General features: G+C 36.7%; 1 protein-coding gene across 2 annotated transcripts in view; it reads left to right on the top strand.

Moving 5' to 3' along the window:
* LOC142652219 (pituitary adenylate cyclase-activating polypeptide type I receptor-like) overlaps positions 1-22,727 on the top strand; it is a 224,375-nt gene that overhangs the window by 164,462 nt on the left and 37,186 nt on the right. For both annotated transcript variants that reach the window (XM_075827814.1, XM_075827815.1), the window contains exon 13: positions 672-763. In XM_075827814.1, the coding sequence (XP_075683929.1) occupies positions 672-763 (92 nt within the window). The remainder of the gene's footprint in view (positions 1-671; positions 764-22,727) is intronic.

The following is a 22,727-nucleotide window of genomic DNA, read 5'->3' as shown; positions in this document are numbered from 1 at the left end:
GAACTGCTTAGGGGGGTGTTTCCAGGCACTAGGTACGCCCCTGAGGACTTTTTACCATAAACTTGTAGCAGGTGGTCCTTAAGTGGTTAAACACTAGGCATCCTTGTCCTAGAATGGAGGATGGGGTACCATAAACCTGTACCAGGAGCTGACCCCATGCTAGACGGCCCCCTCTACTCTATGTACATAAATGTTTCCTATTTTTTTGGTCAAGTTAACACATCTTGTTGGTCCATCTCAATGATAGACCATGTTCTTATCAGCATGTTAGAAGCGCCATAACTTTAATGGTGTTTTTGAATTGGAGTTGTGTTAGAGATTTGGAGTTGACCTGTGGTGCGTTACTGATACCGTAAACCATTCTGGGAAATGGCAGGAGTTCCGACACATGGATCGCGACCATCTTCTAGCAAGTTTCCGTTATATCAGAAGACGAGTCAAGGAAGAATCATTGATCCACAACTTTTCAGCTTCTACAATGTGTCCTGACCAAACCCAAGTCATCATCCCGTCAGTCCTTGCAGAAAGTTTGTGATGTCTTGGGCTCCTTGATTTAATGACCTCAATCTCATTTTCTCTTCGCACTGTGATAAGAATGTGATAATAAGTTTCTGAGAAATGTAGAAAATCCAACACTGTTTCCTGTTTTCAATTCTCACTTTGTCCAACAGATCAACTTTGTCCTGTTTGTGGGAATAATAATCATTTTAGTGCAGAAGCTTCAGTCCCCAGACATTGGAGGCAACGAGTCCAGCATATACCTGTAAGTATAAAGATCAACATACTATTGTGTCTTTCCTGATTATTCTTAAAAAACAGGAAAAATGTGTGCAGGATTTTCTCTCAATATACCCAGGTTATACCAGCATGCTCCATATCACTATATACAAGGAGATGTATAATTTATACCAGCTGTACATATATAATTATATACAGAAGATACCCGGGTTATACCAGCATGCTCCATATCACTATATACAAGAAGATGTATAACTTATACCAGCTATACATATATAATTATATACAGAAGATACCCAGGTTATACCAGTATGCTCCTTATCACTATATACAAGAAGATGTATAACTTATACCCGCTGTACATATATAATTATATACAGAAGATACCCAGGTTATACCAGCATGCTCCATATCACTATATACAGGAAGATGTATAACTTATACCAGCTGTACATATATAATTATATACAGAAGATACCCAGGTTATACCAGCATGCTCCATATCACTATATACAAGAAGATGTATAACTTATACCAGCTATACATATATAATTATATACAGAAGATACCCAGGTTATACCAGTATGCTCCTTATCACTATATACAAGAAGATGTATAACTTATACCCGCTGTACATATATAATTATATACAGAAGATACCCAGGTTATACCAGCATGCTCCATATCACTATATACAAGAAGATGTATAACTTATACCAGCTGTACATATATAATTATATACAGAAGATACCCAGGTTATACCAGCATGCTCCATATCACTATATACAAGAAGATGTATAACTTATACCAGCTGTACATATATAATTATATACAGAAGATACCCAGGTTATACCAGCATGCTCCATATCACTATATACAAGGAGATGTATAATTTATACCAGCTGTACATATATAATTATATACAGAAGATACCCGGGTTATACCAGCATGCTCCATATCACTATATACAAGAAGATGTATAACTTATACCAGCTATACATATATAATTATATACAGAAGATACCCAGGTTATACCAGTATGCTCCTTATCACTATATACAAGAAGATGTATAACTTATACCCGCTGTACATATATAATTATATACAGAAGATACCCAGGTTATACCAGCATGCTCCATATCACTATATACAAGAAGATGTATAACTTATACCAGCTGTACATATATAATTATATACAGAAGATACCCAGGTTATACCAGCATGCTCCATATCACTATATACAAGAAGATGTATAACTTATACCAGCTGTACATATATAATTATATACAGGAGATACCCAGGTTATACCAGCATGCTCTATATCACTGTATACAAGAAGATGTATAACTTATACCAGCTGTACATATATAATTATATACAGAAGATTCCCAGGTTATACCAGCATGCTCCATATCACTATATACAAGAAGATGTATAACTTATACCAGCTGTACATATATAATTACATACAGAAGATACCCAGGTTATACCAGCATGCTCCATATCACTGTATACAAGAAGATGTATAACTTATACCAGCTGTACATATATAATTATATACAGAATATACCCAGGTTATACCAGCATGCTACATATCACGATATACAGGAAGATGTATAACTAATACCAGCTGTACAGTTATATTATATACAGAAGATACCCAGGTTATACCAGCATGCTCCAGATCACTATATACAGGAAGATGTATAACTTATACCAGCTGTACATATATAATTATATACAGGAGATACCCAGGTTATACCAGCATGATCCATATCACCATATACAAGAAGATGTATAACTTATACCAGCAGTACATATATAATTATATACAGAAGATACCCAGGTTATACCAGCATGCTCCATATCACTATATACAAGAAGATGTATAACTTATACCAGATGTACATATATAATTATATACAGAAGATACCCAGGTTATACCAGCATGCTCCATATCACTATATACAAGAAGATGTATAACTTATACCAGCTGTACATATATAATTATATACAGGAGATACCCAGGTTATACCAGCATGATCCATATCACTGTATACAAGAAGAGGTATAACTTATACCAGCTGTACATATATAATTATATGCAGAAGATACCCAGGTTATACCAGCATGCTCCATATCACTGTATACAAGAAGATGTATAACTTATACCAGCTGTACATATATAATTATACACAGAAGATACCCAGGTTATACCAGAATGCTACATATCACTATATACAGGAAGATGTATAACTTATACCAGCTGTACATATATAATTATATACAGAAGATACCCAGGTTATACCAGCATGCTCCATATCACTATATACAAGAAGATGTATAACTTATAGCAGCTGTACATATATAATTATATACAGAAGATGCCCAGGTTATACCAGCATGCTCCAGATCACTATATACAAGAAGATGTATAACTTATACCAGCTGTACATATATAATTATATACAGGAGATACCCAGGTTATACCAGCATGCTCTATATCACTGTATACAAGAAGATGTATAACTTATACCAGCTGTACATATATAATTATATACAGAAGATTCCCAGGTTATACCAGCATGCTCCATATCACTATATACAAGAAGATGTATAACTTATACCAGCTGTACATATATAATTACATACAGAAGATACCCAGGTTATACCAGCATGCTCCATATCACTGTATACAAGAAGATGTATAACTTATACCAGCTGTACATATATAATTATATACAGAAGATACCCAGGTTATACCAGCATGCTACATATCACTATATACAGGAAGATGTATAACTAATACCAGCTGTACAGTTATATTATATACAGAAGATACCCAGGTTATACCAGCATGCTCCAGATCACTATATACAGGAAGATGTATAACTTATACCAGCTGTACATATATAATTATATACAGGAGATACCCAGGTTATACCAGCATGATCCATATCACCATATACAAGAAGATGTATAACTTATACCAGCAGTACATATATAATTATATACAGAAGATACCCAGGTTATACCAGCATGCTCCATATCACTATATACAAGAAGATGTATAACTTATACCAGATGTACATATATAATTATATACAGAAGATACCCAGGTTATACCAGCATGCTCCATATCACTATATACAAGAAGATGTATAACTTATACCAGCTGTACATATATAATTATATACAGGAGATACCCAGGTTATACCAGCATGATCCATATCACTGTATACAAGAAGAGGTATAACTTATACCAGCTGTACATATATAATTATATGCAGAAGATACCCAGGTTATACCAGCATGCTCCATATCACTGTATACAAGAAGATGTATAGCTTATACCAGCTGTACATATATAATTATATACAGAATATACCCAGGTTATACCAGCATGCTCCTTATCACTATATACAAGAAGATGTATAACTTATACCAGCTGTACATACATAAATATATACAGTAGATATCCAGGTTATACCAGCATGCTCCATATCACTGTATACAAGAAGATGTATAGCTTATACCAGCTGTACATATATAATTATATACAGAATATACCCAGGTTATACCAGCATGCTCCATATCACTATATACAAGAAGATGTATAACTTATACCAGCTGTACAGATATAATTATATACAAAAGATACCCAGGTTATACCAGCATGCTCCATATCACTATATACAAGAAGATGTATAACTTATACCAGCTGTACATATATCATTATATACAGAAGATACCCAGGTTATACCAGCATGCTCCTTATCACTATATACAAGAAGATGTATAACTTATACCAGCTGTACATATATAATTATATACAGAAGATACCCAGGTTATACCAGCATGCTCCATATCACTATATACAAGAAGATGTATAACTTATACCAGCTGTACATATATAATTATATACAGGAGATACCCAGGTTATACCAGCATGATCCATATCACTGTATACAAGAAGAGGTATAACTTATACCAGCTGTACATATATAATTATATGCAGAAGATACCCAGGTTATACCAGCATGCTCCATATCACTGTATACAAGAAGATGTATAACTTATACCAGCTGTACATATATAACTATACACAGAAGATACCCAGGTTATACCAGCATGCTACATATCACTATATACAGGAAGATGTATAACTTATACCAGCTGTACATATATAATGATATACAGAAGATACCCAGGTTATATCAGCATGCTCCATATCACTATATACAAGAAGATGTATAACTTATAGCAGCTGTACATATATAATTATATACAGAAGATGCCCAGGTTATACCAGCATGCTCCAGATCACTATATACAGGAAGATGTATAACTTATACCAGCTGTACATATATAATTATATACAGGAGATACCCAGGTTATACCAGCATGATCCATATCACCATATACAAGAAGATGTATAACTTATACCAGCAGTACATATATAATTATATACAGAAGATACCCAGGTTATACCAGCATGCTCCATATCACTATATACAAGAAGATGTATAACTTATACCAGATGTACATATATAATTATATACAGAAGATACCCAGGTTATACCAGCATGCTCCATATCACTATATACAAGAAGATGTATAACTTATACCAGCTGTACATATATAATTATATACAGGAGATACCCAGGTTATACCAGCATGATCCATATCACTGTATACAAGAAGAGGTATAACTTATACCAGCTGTACATATATAATTATATGCAGAAGATACCCAGGTTATACCAGCATGCTCCATATCACTGTATACAAGAAGATGTATAGCTTATACCAGCTGTACATATATAATTATATACAGAATATACCCAGGTTATACCAGCATGCTCCATATCACTATATACAAGAAGATGTATAACTTATACCAGCTGTACAGATATAATTATATACAAAAGATACCCAGGTTATACCAGCATGCTCCATATCACTATATACAAGAAGATGTATAACTTATACCAGCTGTACATATATCATTATATACAGAAGATACCCAGGTTATACCAGCATGCTCCTTATCACTATATACAAGAAGATGTATAACTTATACCAGCTGTACATATATAATTATATACAGAAGATACCCAGGTAATACCAGCATGCTCCATATTACTATATACAAGAAGATGTATAACTTATACCAGCTGTTCATTTATAATTATATATAGATAATACCCAGGTTATACCAGCATGCTCCATATCACTATATACAAGAAGATGTATAACTTACACCAGCTGTACATATATAATTATATACAGAAGATACCCAGGTTATACCAGCATGCTACATATCACTATATACAAGAAGATGTATAACGTATACCAGCTGTACATATATAATTATATACAGAAGATACCCAGGTTATACCAGCATGCTCCATATCACTATATACAAGAAGATGTATAACTTATACCAGCCATACATATATAATTATATACAGAGGATTCCCAGGTTATACCAGCATGCTCCATATCACTATATACAAGAAGATGTATAACGTATACCAGCTGTACATATATAATTATATACAGAATATACCCAGGTTATACCAGCATGCTCCATATCACTATATACAAGAAGATGTATAACTTACACCAGCTGTACATATATAATTATATACAGAAGATACCCAGGTTATACCAGCATGCTCCATATCACTATATATAAGAAGATGTATAACGCATACCAGCTGTACATATATAATTATATACAGAAGATACCCAGGTTATACCATCATGCTCCATATCACTATATACAAGAAGATGTATAACTTATACCAGCTGTACATATATAATTATATACAGAAGATACCCAGGTTATACCAGCATGCTCCATATTACTATATACAAGAAGATGTATAACTTATACCAGCTGTTCATTTATAATTATATATAGATAATACCCAGGTTATACCAGCATGCTCCATATCACTATATACAAGAAGATGTATAACTTACACCAGCTGTACATATATAATTATATACAGAAGATACCCAGGTTATTCCAGCATGCTCCATATCACTATATACAAGAAGATGTATAACGTATACCAGCTGTACATATATAATTATATACAGAAGATACCCAGGTTATACCAGCATGCTCCATATCACTATATACAAGAAGATGTATAACTTATACCAGCTGTACATATATAATTATATACAGAAGATGCCCAGGTTATACCGGCATGGTCCATATAACTTATACCAGCTGTACATATATAATTATATACAGAAGATGCCCAGGTTATACCAGCATGGTCCATATCTCTATATACAAGAAGATGCATAACTTATACCAGCTGTACATATATAATTATATACAGAAGATACCCAGGTTATACCAGCATGCTCCATATCACTATATACAAGAAGATGTATAACATATACCAGCTGTACATATATAATTATATACAGAAGATACCCAGGTTATACCAGCATGCTCCATATCACTATATACAAGAAGATGTATAACTTATACCAGCCATACATATATAATTATATACAGAGGATTCCCAGGTTATACCAGCATGCTCCATATCACTATATACAAGAAGATGTATAACTTATACCAGCTGTACATATATAATTATAAACAGAATATACCCAGGTTATACCAGCATGTTCCATATCACTATATACAAGAAGATGTATGACTTATACCAGCTGTACATATATAATTATATACAGAAGATACCCAGGTTATACCAGCATGCTCCATATCACTATGTACAGGAAGATGTATAACTTATACCAGCTGTACATATATAATTATATACAGAAGATACCCAGGTTATACCAGCATGCTCCATATCATTATATACAAGAAGATGTATAACTTATACCAGCTGTACATATATAATTATATACAGAAGATGCCCAGGTTATACCAGCATGCTCCATATCACTATATATAAGAAGATGTATAACTTATACCAGCTGTACATATATAATTATATATAGAAGATACCCAGTTTATACCAGCATGCTCCATATTACTATATACAAGAAGATGTATAACTAATACCAGCTATACATATATAATTATATACAGGAGATACCCAGGTTATACCAGCATGCTCCATATCACTATATACAAGAAGATGTGTAACTTATACCAGCTGTACATATATAATTATATACAGAAGAGGCCCAGGTTATACCAGCATGCTCCATATCACTATATACAAGAAGATGTATAACTTATACCAGCTGTACATATATAATTATATACAGAAGAGGCCCAGGTTATACCAGCATGCTCCATATCACTATATACAAGAAGATGTATAACTAATACCAGCTATACATATATAATTATATACAGGAGATACCCAGGTTATACCAGCATGCTCCATATCACTATATACAAGAAGATGTATAACTTATACCAGCTGTACATATATAATTATATACAGAAGATACCCAGGTTATACCAGCATGCTCCATATCACTATATACAAGAAGATGTATAACTTATACCAGCTGTACATATATAATTATATACAGAAGGTACCCAGGTTATACCAGCATGCCCCATATCACTATATACAAGAAGATGTATAACTTATACCAGCTGTACATGTATAATTACATACAGAAGATACCCAGGCTATACCAGCATGATCCATATCCCCATATACAAGAAGATGTATAACTTATACCAGCTGTACATATATAATTATATACAGAAGATACCCAGGTTATACCAGCATGCTCCATATCACTATATACAAGAAGATGTATAACTTATACCAGCTGCACATATATAATTATATACAGAAGATACCCAGGTTATACCAGCATGCTCCATATCACTATATACAAGAAGATGTGTAACTTATACCAGCTGTACATATATAATTATATACAGGAGATACCCAGGTTATACCAGCATGCTCCATATCAGTATATACAAGGAGATGTATAACTTATACCAGCTGTACATATATAATTATATACAGAAGATACCCAGGTTATACCAGCATATCCATATCACTATATACACGAAGATGTATAACTTATACCAGCTGTACATATATAATTATATACAGAAGATACCCAGGTTATACCAGCATGCTCCATATCACCATATACAAGAAGATGTATAACTTATACCAGCTGTACATATATAATTATATACAGAAGATACCAAGGTTATACCAGCATGGTCCATATCATAGATGTATAACTTATACCAGTAGAACAAATGTTTAAACAATTACATACCCAGGTTATACCAGTGGGTAGAATTTTCCTGGCATCTTTAATTTTGACCCTAACTCCTTAAACCAACTGCATGTCTAAAAAATATAACTAATTTTCATTCTTTGTCCGTTCTCACTGGGTATTTCTTATGAGGCTTCTGACCTTTTCAAAATGGCACGCAGATGTTTAATCTCAGTTGAGTTTATAATGTCAGATTCTCGTCAGTCTTCATTATAATTTTGTGTGCGTTCACCTTATCTTTGCTGTCATCCTGTTACAGTGTGACAGTGACGTGACACGGTGACATTGGTGGTTACACATTGTTATCCCCAGCTCATTACTGAGACGCTGGGGATGTGCGCCATTAGATTGCATTTTAATAAGGAAGATATTATAGACAGTAGTGGTAAATTACACTTGTTTCATTTACCACTTAAAGGGGTACTCTGGGATTTTCCTTTGATGGCCTATCCTTAGAATTAACCATGAATGTATGATCAAGACCCTTACAGTTCAGTAGTATGAAGGAGCTGGGGCAATTAAATGGGTCTGAGTAGAAGTACCAGGCACAACCACACTTGTATGTATGGCGCTGTTTCTGGATAATCCCTTCAGTCTGCTGACACTCGGGACTCCCACTTATCGTACATTGATGATGGCCTATCCTAAGGATAGCGATTGATGGGCAATTAAAAATCCTGAAAACCCCCTTTAATACTGGGCATATTTTTGTTTTAGAATTAATTACCTTTTAAGTAATTTTCTGATCGTGCTGAATAACTGTTGACATAAATTAAGTATCTTTTTTCAGGTGACCAGTGGGTTGGGTTATAGTTATTTCCAGTATTATGTGCGGAACGCATGCCGGGGGCGGACAGAGCAGGAAGTCTGTGAGGTGCAGCTTTAGCCAATAGCTGCAGAACAGGAAGTCTGTGAGGTGCAGCTTTAGCCAATAGCTGCAGATCAGGAAGTCTGTGAGGTGCAGCTTTAGTCAATAGCTGCAGAACAGGAAGTCTGTGAGGTGCAGCTTTAGCCAATAGCTGCAGAACAGGAAGTCTGTGAGGTGCAGCTTTAGCCAATAGCTGCAGAACAGGAAGTCTGTGAGATGCAGCTTTAGCCAATAGCTGCAGAACAGGAAATCTGTGAGGTGCAGCTTCAGACAATAGCAACAGAGCAGGAAAGGATGTCAGAGAAAGGCAACTTCTGTTGTACAGCCCTGTAACATGCAGCAGTAGTTGTTGCCTGTGGTGTTAAAGGGGTATTCCAATCTGAGACTTTTATAGCATATGCCATAAATGTCTTTTAGCTGCGGGTCTGACACATTTTTTTGTGCTGAATAACCCCTTCCTGCATTCGGACATTCCATTACGTCTTAATTGCGGTCTTCTGGCCACAATAGGACATAATGGTAGGTCCAGCAATGGTAGGTCCAGCCGATGGCAAATCCTATAATATATCTATAGCATATAAGTGACTACAGAGAGAGGGGCTCCCGCTGTCACCCCATCGGCGCTGATGCATAGTATGGGTTTCCATGGCAGCTGGGGGCCTAATAAATTGCTTGTCAGTTTCCTACTCAGTATACCAATGCATCATAGAAACGATCAATAGGTTGCAGTGTGAAGTTCTCTAGTGGGACAAAAAAAAAATTGAAAAATTAAATACAATTTATTTAAAAAAAGTGTTTTTTGTGCAAAATTGTTAGAAAAATTACATATTTGCTATCGCCATAAACATAACCTTTATAATAAATTTATCACATAATATGTACCACACAGGGAAGAATGCAAAAAAACAGCAAAAAGTCCTATGTACACCACAATGGCGCCATTTAAAAATATAACTCGTCACGCTAAAAACAACCCCTCAGACAACTATGTCAATGGAAAAAAGTTATAGATCTTGGAATGCAGCTACTTAAAAACTAAAGAATGCCTATGGTACTGAAAAGTAAAATTAGCCAGACCTTAAAGTGTTAATTTCATTAAATAACTTTATAGCATTGCCCTAGATGTCCTGCTTCCCTTCACACCATCATAGAGTTAAGGAGGCTCTGTCACCAGATTATAAGTGCCCTATCTCCTACATAATCTGATCTGCGCTGTAATGTAGATAACAATAGTGGTTTTTATTTTGAAAAACAATCATTTTTGACGGAGTTATGACCTATTTTAGATTTATGCTAATGACTTTCTTAATAACCAAGTGGGCTTTGTGGAGAGAAGTGTATGACGCTGACCAATCAGTGACCAATCAGTGACCAATCAGCGTCATACACTTCTCTCCATTCATGTACTCAGCACATAGTGATCTTGCGAGATCACACTGTTTGTCACTCACACATTAACGTTACTGAAGTGCCTTGAGAGTGAATAGACATCACCTCCAGACAGGACGGGATGTCTATTCACAATCCCGACACTTCGGTAACGTTTGTGTGGGACTTACAGCACAGCAAGCGTGATCTCGCGAGATTACGCTGTAATGACAGCACAGCGTGATCTCGATGTGCTGTGCTGTAAATCCCGCACAAACGTTACCGAAGTGTCGGGATTGTGAATAGACATCCCGTCCTGGCTGGAGGTGATGTCTTTTCACAATCAAGGCACTTCAGTAGCGTTAATGTGTGTGTATGTGACAGCACATAGTGCACAACGCAGGATCACTATGTGCTGATTACATGAATGGAAATAAGTGTATGACACTGATTGGTCACTGATTGGTCAGCGTCATACACTCCTCTGTACAACGCCCACTTGGTCAAAAAGTTAAAAAAAAGAAAGTCATTAGCATAAATCTAAAATAGGTCATAAATCCGTCAAAATAGATGCTTTTTCTAAATAAAAAATACTGTTATCTAAATTATAGCGCCAATCACATTATGTAGGAGATATGGCACTTATAATCTGGTGACAGAGCCTCTTTAAATAATAAATTCAGTCTTCCTGCATTCACCACTAGGGGGGACCTTAGCTGAGTTTCTTATTGAGTTCAACAAAGGCTGTATAAATCTGTATGCATTTACCTCCCCCTAGTGGCAGCTCCAGGCAGCTCCAGTATGTTACTCTATGGCAATGTGAAGGCTTGCAGGGGATTTGGAGCTCCGTTGCCTATAAAGATATATTATGAAATTAATCATCGCACATGTTTAGATCAATCTATATTACAAATACCATGTCAAATTATAACAAAATTTCCATGGTCAGAGCTCCTCAGATGTGAGAAGGTGCTCGGTATTCAACGCCTGCCTTGTTCTCTGACTGGAAATGTCAGACATCCTCGCAAGAAAATGTCAAGTCAGTTAACAAGATGTCACCTGTGTCTGTCACCATTAAAATGGAGTCTGTACTATTTAATTAATGTCCCCATATGCAAACAGAAAGATCTCAACTGATCCGTGATTGATTGCTAATTGGTTTGTCCAGATAGATATGGAAACCTCTGACCCCTTTATCTGGTAACAAATGGAACATTATCATTCCCCATCCTGTGTAGTTAATAAACAAATATATTGTAGAGATAACAACTCCGTCACCCCTTTATGTTTAATATTCAGTGAATCTCTCCCATTATGTCCGAAGAGAGAGAAAATATCCCAATGACCCTGGTAGCAGTTTATCCTCCTGTACTCACTGTTATCCCCTGCAAGGTGCCACACTCTGTACGAGCTGCCAAATGGAGGAAAGGAGGTGACCTATATTAACCTACTGCCCTATGTACAGTACAAGAATATAACTACTATAATACTGCCCCCATATACAAGAATATAACTACTATAATACTGGCCCCTATATAAAAGAATATAACTACTATAATACTGCCCCCTATATACAAGAATATAACTACTATAATACTGCCCCCATATACAAGAATATAACTACTATAATACTGGCCCCTATATAAAATAATATAACTACTATAATTCTGCTCCCTATATACAAGAATATAACTACTATAATACTGCCCCCTATATACTAGAATATAACTACTATAATACTGCCCCCTATATACAAGAATATAACTACTATAATACTGCCCCCATATACAAGAATATAACTACTATAATACTGGCCCCTATATACAAGAATATAACTACTATAATTTTGCTCCCTATATACAAGAATATAACTACTATAATACTGCCCCCTATATACTAGAATATAACTACTATAATACTGCCCTCTATATACAAGAATATAACTACTATAATACTGCCCCCATATACAAGAATATAACTACTATAATACTGGCCCCTATATACAAGAATATAACTACTATAATTTTGCTCCCTATATACAAGAATAGAACTACTATAATACTGCTCCTATATACAAGAATATAACTACTATAATACTGCCCCCTACATACAAGAATATAACTACTATAATACTGCTCCCTATATACAAGAATATAACTACTATAATACTGCTACCTATATACAAGAATATAACTACTATAATACTGCCCCCTATATACAGGAATATAACTACTATAATACTGCCCCCTACATACAAGAATATAACTACTATAATACTGCCTCCTATATACAAGAATATTTCTACTATAATACTGCCCCCTATATACAAGAATATAACTACTATAATACTGCTCCTATATACAAGAATATATCTACTATAATACTACCCCTATATACAAGAATATAACTACTATAATACTGCCCCTATATACAAGAATATAACTACTATAATACTGCCCCCTATATACAAGAATATAGCTACTATAATACTGCTCCTATATACCAGAACATAACTACTATAATACTGCCCCTATATACAAGAATATAACTACTATAATACTGACCCTATATACAAGAATATAACTACTATAATACTGCCCCCTATATACAAGAATATAACTACTATAATACTGCTCCTATATACAAGAATATAACTACTATAATACTGCCCCTATATACAAGAATATAACTACTATAATACTGCCCCTATATACAAGAATATAACTACTATAATACTGCCCCCTATGTACAAGAATATAACTACTATAATACTGCTCCTATATACAAGAATATAACTACTATAATACTACCCCCTATATACAAGAATATAACTACTATAATACTGCTCCTATATACAAGAATATAACTACTATATTCCTGACTCCTATATACAAGAATATAACTACTATAATATTGCCCCTATATACAAGAATATAACTACTATAATACTGCTCCTATATACAGGAATATAACTACTATAATACTGCCCCTATATACAAGAATAGAACTACTATAATACTGCCCCCTATATACAGGAATATAACTACTATAATACTGCCCCTATATACAAGAATATAACTATTATAATACTGCTCCTATATACAAGAATATAACTACTATAATACTGCTCCTATATACAGGAATATAACTACTATATTACTGCCTGCTATATACAAGAATATAACTACTATAATACTGCCCCTATATACAAGAATATAACTACTATAATACTGCTCCTATATACAAGAATATAACTACTATAATACTGACCCTATATACAAGAATATAACTACTATAATACTGCCCCTTTTATACAAGAATATAACTACTATAATACTGCTCCTATATACAAGAATATAACTACTATAATACTGCCCCCTATATACAAGAATATAACTACTATAATACTGCTCCCTATATACAAGAATATAACTACTATAATACTGCCCCTATATACAAGAATATAACTACTATAATACTGCCCCCTATGTACAAGAATATAACTACTATAATACTGCTCCTATATACAAGAATATAACTACTATAATACTACCCCCTATATACAAGAATATAACTACTATAATACTGCTCCTATATACAAGAATATAACTACTATATTACTGCCTCCTATATACAAGAATATAACTACTATAATACTGCCCCTATATACAAGAATAGAACTACTATAATACTGCCCCCTATATACAGGAATATAACTACTATAATACTGCCCCTATATACAAGAATATAACTACTATAATACTGCTCCTATATACAAGAATATAACTACTATAATACTGCTCCTATATACAGGAATATAACTACTATATTACTGCCTCCTATATACAAGAATATAACTACTATAATACTGCTCCTATATACAGGAATATAACTACTATAATACTGCCCCTATATACAAGAATATAACTACTATAATACTGCCCCCTATATACAGGAATATAACTACTATAATACTGCCCCTATATACAAGAATATAACTACTATAATACTGCTCCTATATACAAGAATATAACTACTATAATACTGCCCCTATATACAAGAATATAACTACTATAATACTGCCCCCTATATACAAGAATATAACTACTATAATACTGCCCCTATATACAAGAATATAACTACTATAATACTGCCCCCTATATACAAGAATATAACTACTATAATACTGCTCCCTATATACAAGAATATAACTACTATAATACTGCCCCTATATTCAAGAATATAACTATTATAATACTGTCCCCTATATACAAGAATATAACTACTATAATACTGCTCCTATATACAAGAATATAACTACTATAATACTGCCCCTATGTACAAGAATATAACTACTATAATACTGCTCCTATATACAAGAATATAACTACTATAATACTGCTCCTATATACAAGAATATAACTACTATAATACTACCCCCTATATACAAGAATATAACTACTATAATACTGCTCCTATATACAAGAATATAACTACTATATTACTGCCTCCTATATACAAGAATATAACTACTATAATACTGCTCCTATATACAAGAATATAACTACTATAATACTGCCCCTATATACAAGAATATAACTACTATTATACTGCTCCTATATACAGGAATATAACTACTATAATACTGCCCCTATATACAAGAATAGAACTACTATAATACTGCCCCCTATATACAGGAATATAACTACTATAATACTGCCCCTATATACAAGAATATAACTACTATAATACTGCTCCTATATACAAGAATATAACTACTATAATACTGCCCCCTATATACAAGAATATAACTACTATAATACTGCCCCTATATACAAGAATATAACTACTATAATACTGCCCCCTATATACAAGAATATAACTACTATAATACTGCTCCTATATACAAGAATATAACTACTGTAATAATACTACCCCCTATGTATTAATGTTTTTTTGTACATTGTCACGATTATGTATAACTTGCTCCATTGTCTGAGTGTTATATAAATCTACCTTGTCTTGTCTGTGTCTTGTGGGGTGCCTGTACGTTCAGCAACCTACGGTACTCTAGCTGTTGTAAAACTACAACTCCCAGCATGCACTGACAGCCACTGAAGGCCTTATTATTCCAGCCAATGGCTGTCAGGGCATGCTGGGAATGCTGTTGGTTGCGTGTAGTGTCTCGTTCTTTGTCATGCATGTACTCAGCTGATATATGTTAATCTTGTCATGTCCGTCAGCTGCCTTCAGAAATGCTTCTGTAACAGTAGGAGGTCTCACCAGTACTCATTCCAGATGTCTGAGCTGTCCATCATTACACTGTAAGTCTGCTCTACCCTGTACCAATACTGTGCTCATTCTGCGTGATGACGTCATACGTGTTGTGTGTGTCCAGTTCCGTCAGTCTGCATGTTGCATCAGTGTTACATATGTGTTACTGTTTAATATTGAAGCGTTATACAGATATTTATTGAGATTGCTCCAAATTCTACAAAATCAAGATCAGACGGCGCATGGTACAATTTTGCTGTAAAACTGCATTTTTTTTCCCCCCAGGAACAGCGACACTGTATTCACGTCAATGGCGCTAAACTGTAATACCAGAAATAGCCCATTGATAAGGATGGCGCTGTTTCTGAAAAATGTGCAGTCATTTTTTATAAATATCAAACAACCCCTTTAATTCACGGTATATTCCAGTTTTAACCGATCTAATACACTTTATTGTGCTTAGTGTGGGGCCTGAAGGGGTGGAGCATGACACAGGGAACTTTTTGGTATTTAAATTCCTGTTACATGCTCCGCCCTCTCAGGCCCTGCACTAGAACATAGCACAGGGTATAAGACTTGCCTGGAGTGTTCCTTTAATCAGTTCAGTTGCCACACAAAACCATTGTCCCACATGGTTGTATTCAATGTAGTCAAGCAGGGGATGTCCCAATTTATGGTGGTTTCCTCACTCATATGCTATGAGCCAGGGGCGGAACTAGGAAAGACTGGGCCCCATGTCAAACTTTTAAGCGCGGCCCCCCCTCCCCTGGGTATCACTCAACCCCCCCTTGTAGATAGTGCCTCCCTATAGATTCCGCCACACAGCGCCCCCTATTGATAGCACCATACACAGCCCCTTGTAGATAACATCATACAGCCCCCCTGTGGATAACATCATACAGCCCCCTGTAGATAACATCATACAGCCCCCTGTAGATAATGCTATACAGCCCTCCCCCTGTAGATAACATCATACAGCCCCCCTGTAGATAACATCATACAGCCCCCCTGTAGATAACGCCATACAGCCCCCTTGTAGATAACATCATACAGCCCCCTGTAGATAACATCATACAGCCCCCTGTAGATAACATCATACAGCCCCCTGTAGATAACGCTATACAGCCCTCCCCCTGTAGATAATGCTATACAGCCCTCCCCCTGTAGATAACGCTATACAGCCCTCCCCCTGTAGATAACGCTATACAGCTCTCCCCCTGTAGATAACATCATACAGCCCCCCTGTAGATAACGCTATACAGCCCTCCCCTGTAGATAACGCTATACAGCCCTCCCCCTGTAGATAACGCTGTACAGCCCTCCCCATGTAGATAACGCTGTACAGCCCTCCCCATGTAGATAACGCTATACAGCCCTCCCCCTGTAGATAACGCTGTACAGCCCTCCCCCTGTAGATAACGCTATACAGCCCTCCCCCTGTAGATAACGTCATACACCCCCTTTAGATAACGCCAGACAGCCCCCCTGTAGATAACTCCAGACAGCCCTCCCCTGTAGATAACTCCAGACAGCCCTCCCCTGTAGATAACTCCAGACAGCCCTCCCCTGTAGATAACTCCAGACAGCCCTCCCCTGTAGATAACTCCAGACAGCCCTCCCCTGTAGATAACTCCAGACAGCCCTCCCCTGTAGATAACGCCAGACAGCCCTCCCCTGTAGATAACGCCAGACAGCCCCCCCTGTAGATAATGCCAGACATCCCCTGTAGATAACGCCATACAGCCCCCCCTGTAGATAACGCCAGACAGCCCCCCCTGTAGATAACGCCATACAGCCCTAAACCCCCCCCCCCCTGTAGGTAACGCCATGCAGCCCCCAACAAAAAATTACCTATAGTTTGTCCTACAAAAGACATGCATCCCCTATCCACAGGATGGGGGATACCTGTGTGATCGCTGGGACACCCAGTGATAAGGAGAACGGGGGACCGAAAGTCCCCCAATGTTCTCCATGACTAACCTCGGACTTCCGGCGTCTGCGCAGTTGAATACAAATTTTTGAAGTTGCTGCACTGTCCTGCAACATTTGCCCTATAGTACAGTGTGCCAAGACTGCATCTGTCTGCCACAACTCAAAGTGGACTGTCATGTAAACAAAGTCTAGCACTGCTCTTAAAGGGCTTGTCCATATTCGGGCACTATTTTATCATTTATATATTGAAATGATCTACACATAAATTTGAGGTCACTTTGTAAATTCCTGGTATTTCTGTAATACTGATTCTGAGTTGCATCCTGTATTATACTCCAGAGCTGCACTCACTATTCTGCTGGTGGAGTCACTGTGTACATACATTACATTACTTATCCTGTACTGATCCTGAGTTACATCCTGTATTATACTCCAGAGCTGCACTCACTATTCTGCTGGTGGAGTCACTGTGTACATACATTACATTACTTATCCTGTACTGATCCTGAGTTACATCCTGTATTATACTCCAGAGCTGCACTCACTATTCTGCTGGTGGAGTCACTGTGTACATACATTACATTACTTATCCTGTACTGATCCTGAGTTACATCCTGTATTATACTGCAGAGCTGCACTCACTATTCTGCTGGTGGAGTCACTGTGTATATACATTACATTACTTATCCTGTACTGATCCTGAGTTATATCCTGTATTATACTCCAGAGCTGCACTCACTATTCTGCTGGTGGAGTCACTGTGTACATCGATTACATTACTTATCCTGTACTGATCCTGAGTTATATCCAGTATTATACTCCAGAGCTGCACTCACTATTCTACTAGTGGTGTCGCTGTGTACATACATTACTTATCCTGTACTGATCCTGAGTTACATTATGTATTATACTCCAGAGCTGCACTCACTATTCTCCTCTTGGATTCACTGTGTACATACATTACATTACTTATGCTATACTGATCCTGAGTTATATCCTGTATTATACTCCAGAGCTGCACTCACTATTCTGAAGGTGGTGTCGCTGTGTACATACATTACTTATCCTGTACTGATCCTGAGTTACATTATGTATTATACTCCAGAGCTGCACTCACTATTCTGCTCTTGGGTTCACTGTGTACATATGTTACATTACTTGTATTGTACTCATCCTCAGGTATAGGCTATATTATAATCCAGAGCTGCAGACACAATTCTGCTCATTTGCAGAAAAGTCAAGTCACTCTAGAGCTGCATTTATCATTCTGTAGGTTTCAGAGCTGAAATCCCCTGCTTGTTTAGTGTCTGCACAGCTGGAGATTTGCATTTTAGGAAGTGTATTCACTACACTGGAAAATTAACAATCCCCTTGCATTATAGAAGCCGAGCTAATCTGTTAGAGATCTGCCTGCAGCATTCACAGGTCTCCTAGACATCTGATTGCGGTATCCAATCACTGGCCACAGCTGTGATGTGCCGACCACACATATGACACAGCTGTTGGCAGTAATTGGATGCTGCATATTGATATGACACGGGCGACTGGCAGGCAAATAAGAACCTAGGTACCCATCAGTGTCGGATTTAGGGGGGATTTATTAGGTAAATACAACAGTTTTTTCCGTTAATTTACCCTTTATTAAACTGAATACTTCATGTACATCATCGATGTACCTCCTCTTAATTTAAAGCAATGTACTGCAGACAATGAGAATATACCTGAAAATTTATTTGAGTCCTTTCCAAGTATGATAGTTTGTCGCCAGGCGTGGACATATTATTGTCTTTGAGGGCAGTGAATCTACAGCCCTGCCTTATAACAGACATTGCAGCTCTTCAACTGGACTGCCTGTAATAAACTGTATTCATCATTCTCTTGGCTGGTTGTTGCTGATAGTTTGTAATCCACCAGATCCACTGGTTAGCTGAGGGTTCTGCCAGGGAGCGAGATGGAAATTATCTATGATGAGTGCCCCCACTCCTTGAGGATTAAAGGGCAAGGGTCCCATGCACTGTTTTCACACATGGGCCCATGCTGTCTGAATCCGCATCTATTTTTCGACAAGTTGGCAGGCAGATGATGTCACGAGGCACAGTAAGCTGCTGCCAGCACATGGGCTGTTCACTCACAGTACTGATAGTGCCACAGATTGTGGATATCCGCAGGCAGACTTGTCCATAGATGAAATTAGGAAACTAAACAACTAAAATACACTAACGATCCTATATTTTGTCTGCGTGCTATATTTTCCAATGTGTCACTCACTGTACGCTAGGGGGCAATAATTCTTAAAACACCCACCTAGGTCCAGGGTGGCTCAATGGATGGTCCTTGCAGGACTGGAGACATGAAGTCTTCCCTGCTGCCAATGCAATACTCTTAGGAATCCTACTCTACTTACAATATGCAAATTTTTACCCAATTACATGACAAATAAGCAAACCAACAAATTAACCCCTTAAAGGTATATATATGGCAGATCCACAAGATATTTTATTGATGCAGGACACAGCTCTTTTTCGGTGCGGGACTCGCATCTATTTTTCGAGAACGGGGGTCCTCCGACCTTGTCCACACCTGGTGAGGAGGCTCGCTGTGCTGCACTGTTTTTTTAGTTTTTTGCGTCACCACATTCCATGATCTATAACTTTTAAATTTTTCCGTAGCTGTATGAAATTTTTTTTTCTGGAAGAGTTGTATTTGTCATTGGCAACATTCAGGGTACATAGAACTTATTGATTTCGTTTTATAAACTTTTTTTGCTGGGGAATGGAAAAAAAATAGCAATTGCACATTTGCATTAATTTTCTTTAATTGATGCCGTTCACCGTGCGTTATAAATTACATGATAACTTTATTCTATAGGTCGGTACGATTATGGTGATACCAAATATGTAAAGTATTTTATTGTTTTATAACTTTTGCACTATAAAATTGTAGAAGTATAGAGCTATATAAGTCATCAAACTAGTTGTAACATATAGCCACGCTCCCATTCTTTCATCTTTGCTATTAGACGTCTCCCCAGACCACGCCCTTCTGTTTCCGGTTTAGCCAGGTGACACGCCTCTTCCGGAATCGGCGTACCACAGACCACACCCTTCCGGTTCCGGTAGGTGACCCCACCCCTTCCGGAACAGCATCATATGACGCACACATAGAAGGATTGTGATTGGTGCTCGCTGAAGCCTTGCTGTGATTGGTGCATACGGCATTGGGGGCGTGTTCATGCCCGTAGATTTAATGTGATTGATGCGTGCTGAAGCCATGCTGTGATTGGTGCATACGGCATTGGGGGCGTGTTCATGCCCGTAGAATGAATGTGATTGGTGCGTGCTGAAGCCATGATGTGATTGATGCGTACCGAGTTGTGGTCGTGTTCATTGAACAGAAACATGCCCTGACATGCCTGGAATTCGTCCGAACATGTTTTTTTGCGGTTTTCTGAAGCTATAAGTATACCTGTGCTCATGACAGGTTTACATTTTGAATAATAAATGTGATTGGTGCTCGCTGTAACCAAGGCATGACCAGGGTTATATCTGAACACGTTATTCACAAATTATTTGAATAAAAGCTCACTTTGTTCTTTTTGTATCAACATAAAATTGTAAAAAAATCAAATAAAAAATAAAACCATGTGTTAACGCAATCATGGGCCAAAATATATTAGACTGAAATTTGTAATGGGTATGTCAACCGATACCCGCCCTCCAGTGATTTATCCAGTTTCCAAATCATAGGTAATAGATATATATATCTGAGAGAAAAGATGACACAAGAGACCATGCTTGTATGCTCAAAATCCTTCTCTGCTCTTTATTGATCCAAACAAGTATATAAGTATAATGACAGGAAAGGTGCCGGCTTTGGTTTCAGCCAATCATCTACAATATGATAATGACTCTGATTCAGCCAATGAGAATATTTCAATGCATTATAATAATTCTTCACCCTCCAAGCCCCAGGTGGCCTGAACCTTGTCCCATGGGAAGACACACATTTCAGAGACACAAGTTAATTTGTCTCCTTCTTATCTCACTAGAGAATGGAGACTGCAGATAAGTTTAAATCATCTAAACAGAGGGCTGAATCCCCTTCCCTCATGGTAAACAATGTCATTGTTCATTCGGCCAAGGCTATTTGATCTGCTCCTCACAAGAGTAATAAAACATTCAATTCAAGAACACAACATAGAATTGCTTCAAGACATCTGCTGACATATTACTTTTTACTTATTAATCTCAAGATGGCTCCTTCAGGCCAAAAGATGGATTCC

This window comes from Rhinoderma darwinii, chromosome 5 (assembly GCF_050947455.1).
Source record: "Rhinoderma darwinii isolate aRhiDar2 chromosome 5, aRhiDar2.hap1, whole genome shotgun sequence".
Taxonomy (NCBI): domain Eukaryota; kingdom Metazoa; phylum Chordata; class Amphibia; order Anura; family Rhinodermatidae; genus Rhinoderma; species Rhinoderma darwinii.
This window is presented reverse-complemented; position numbering and strand designations above follow the sequence as displayed.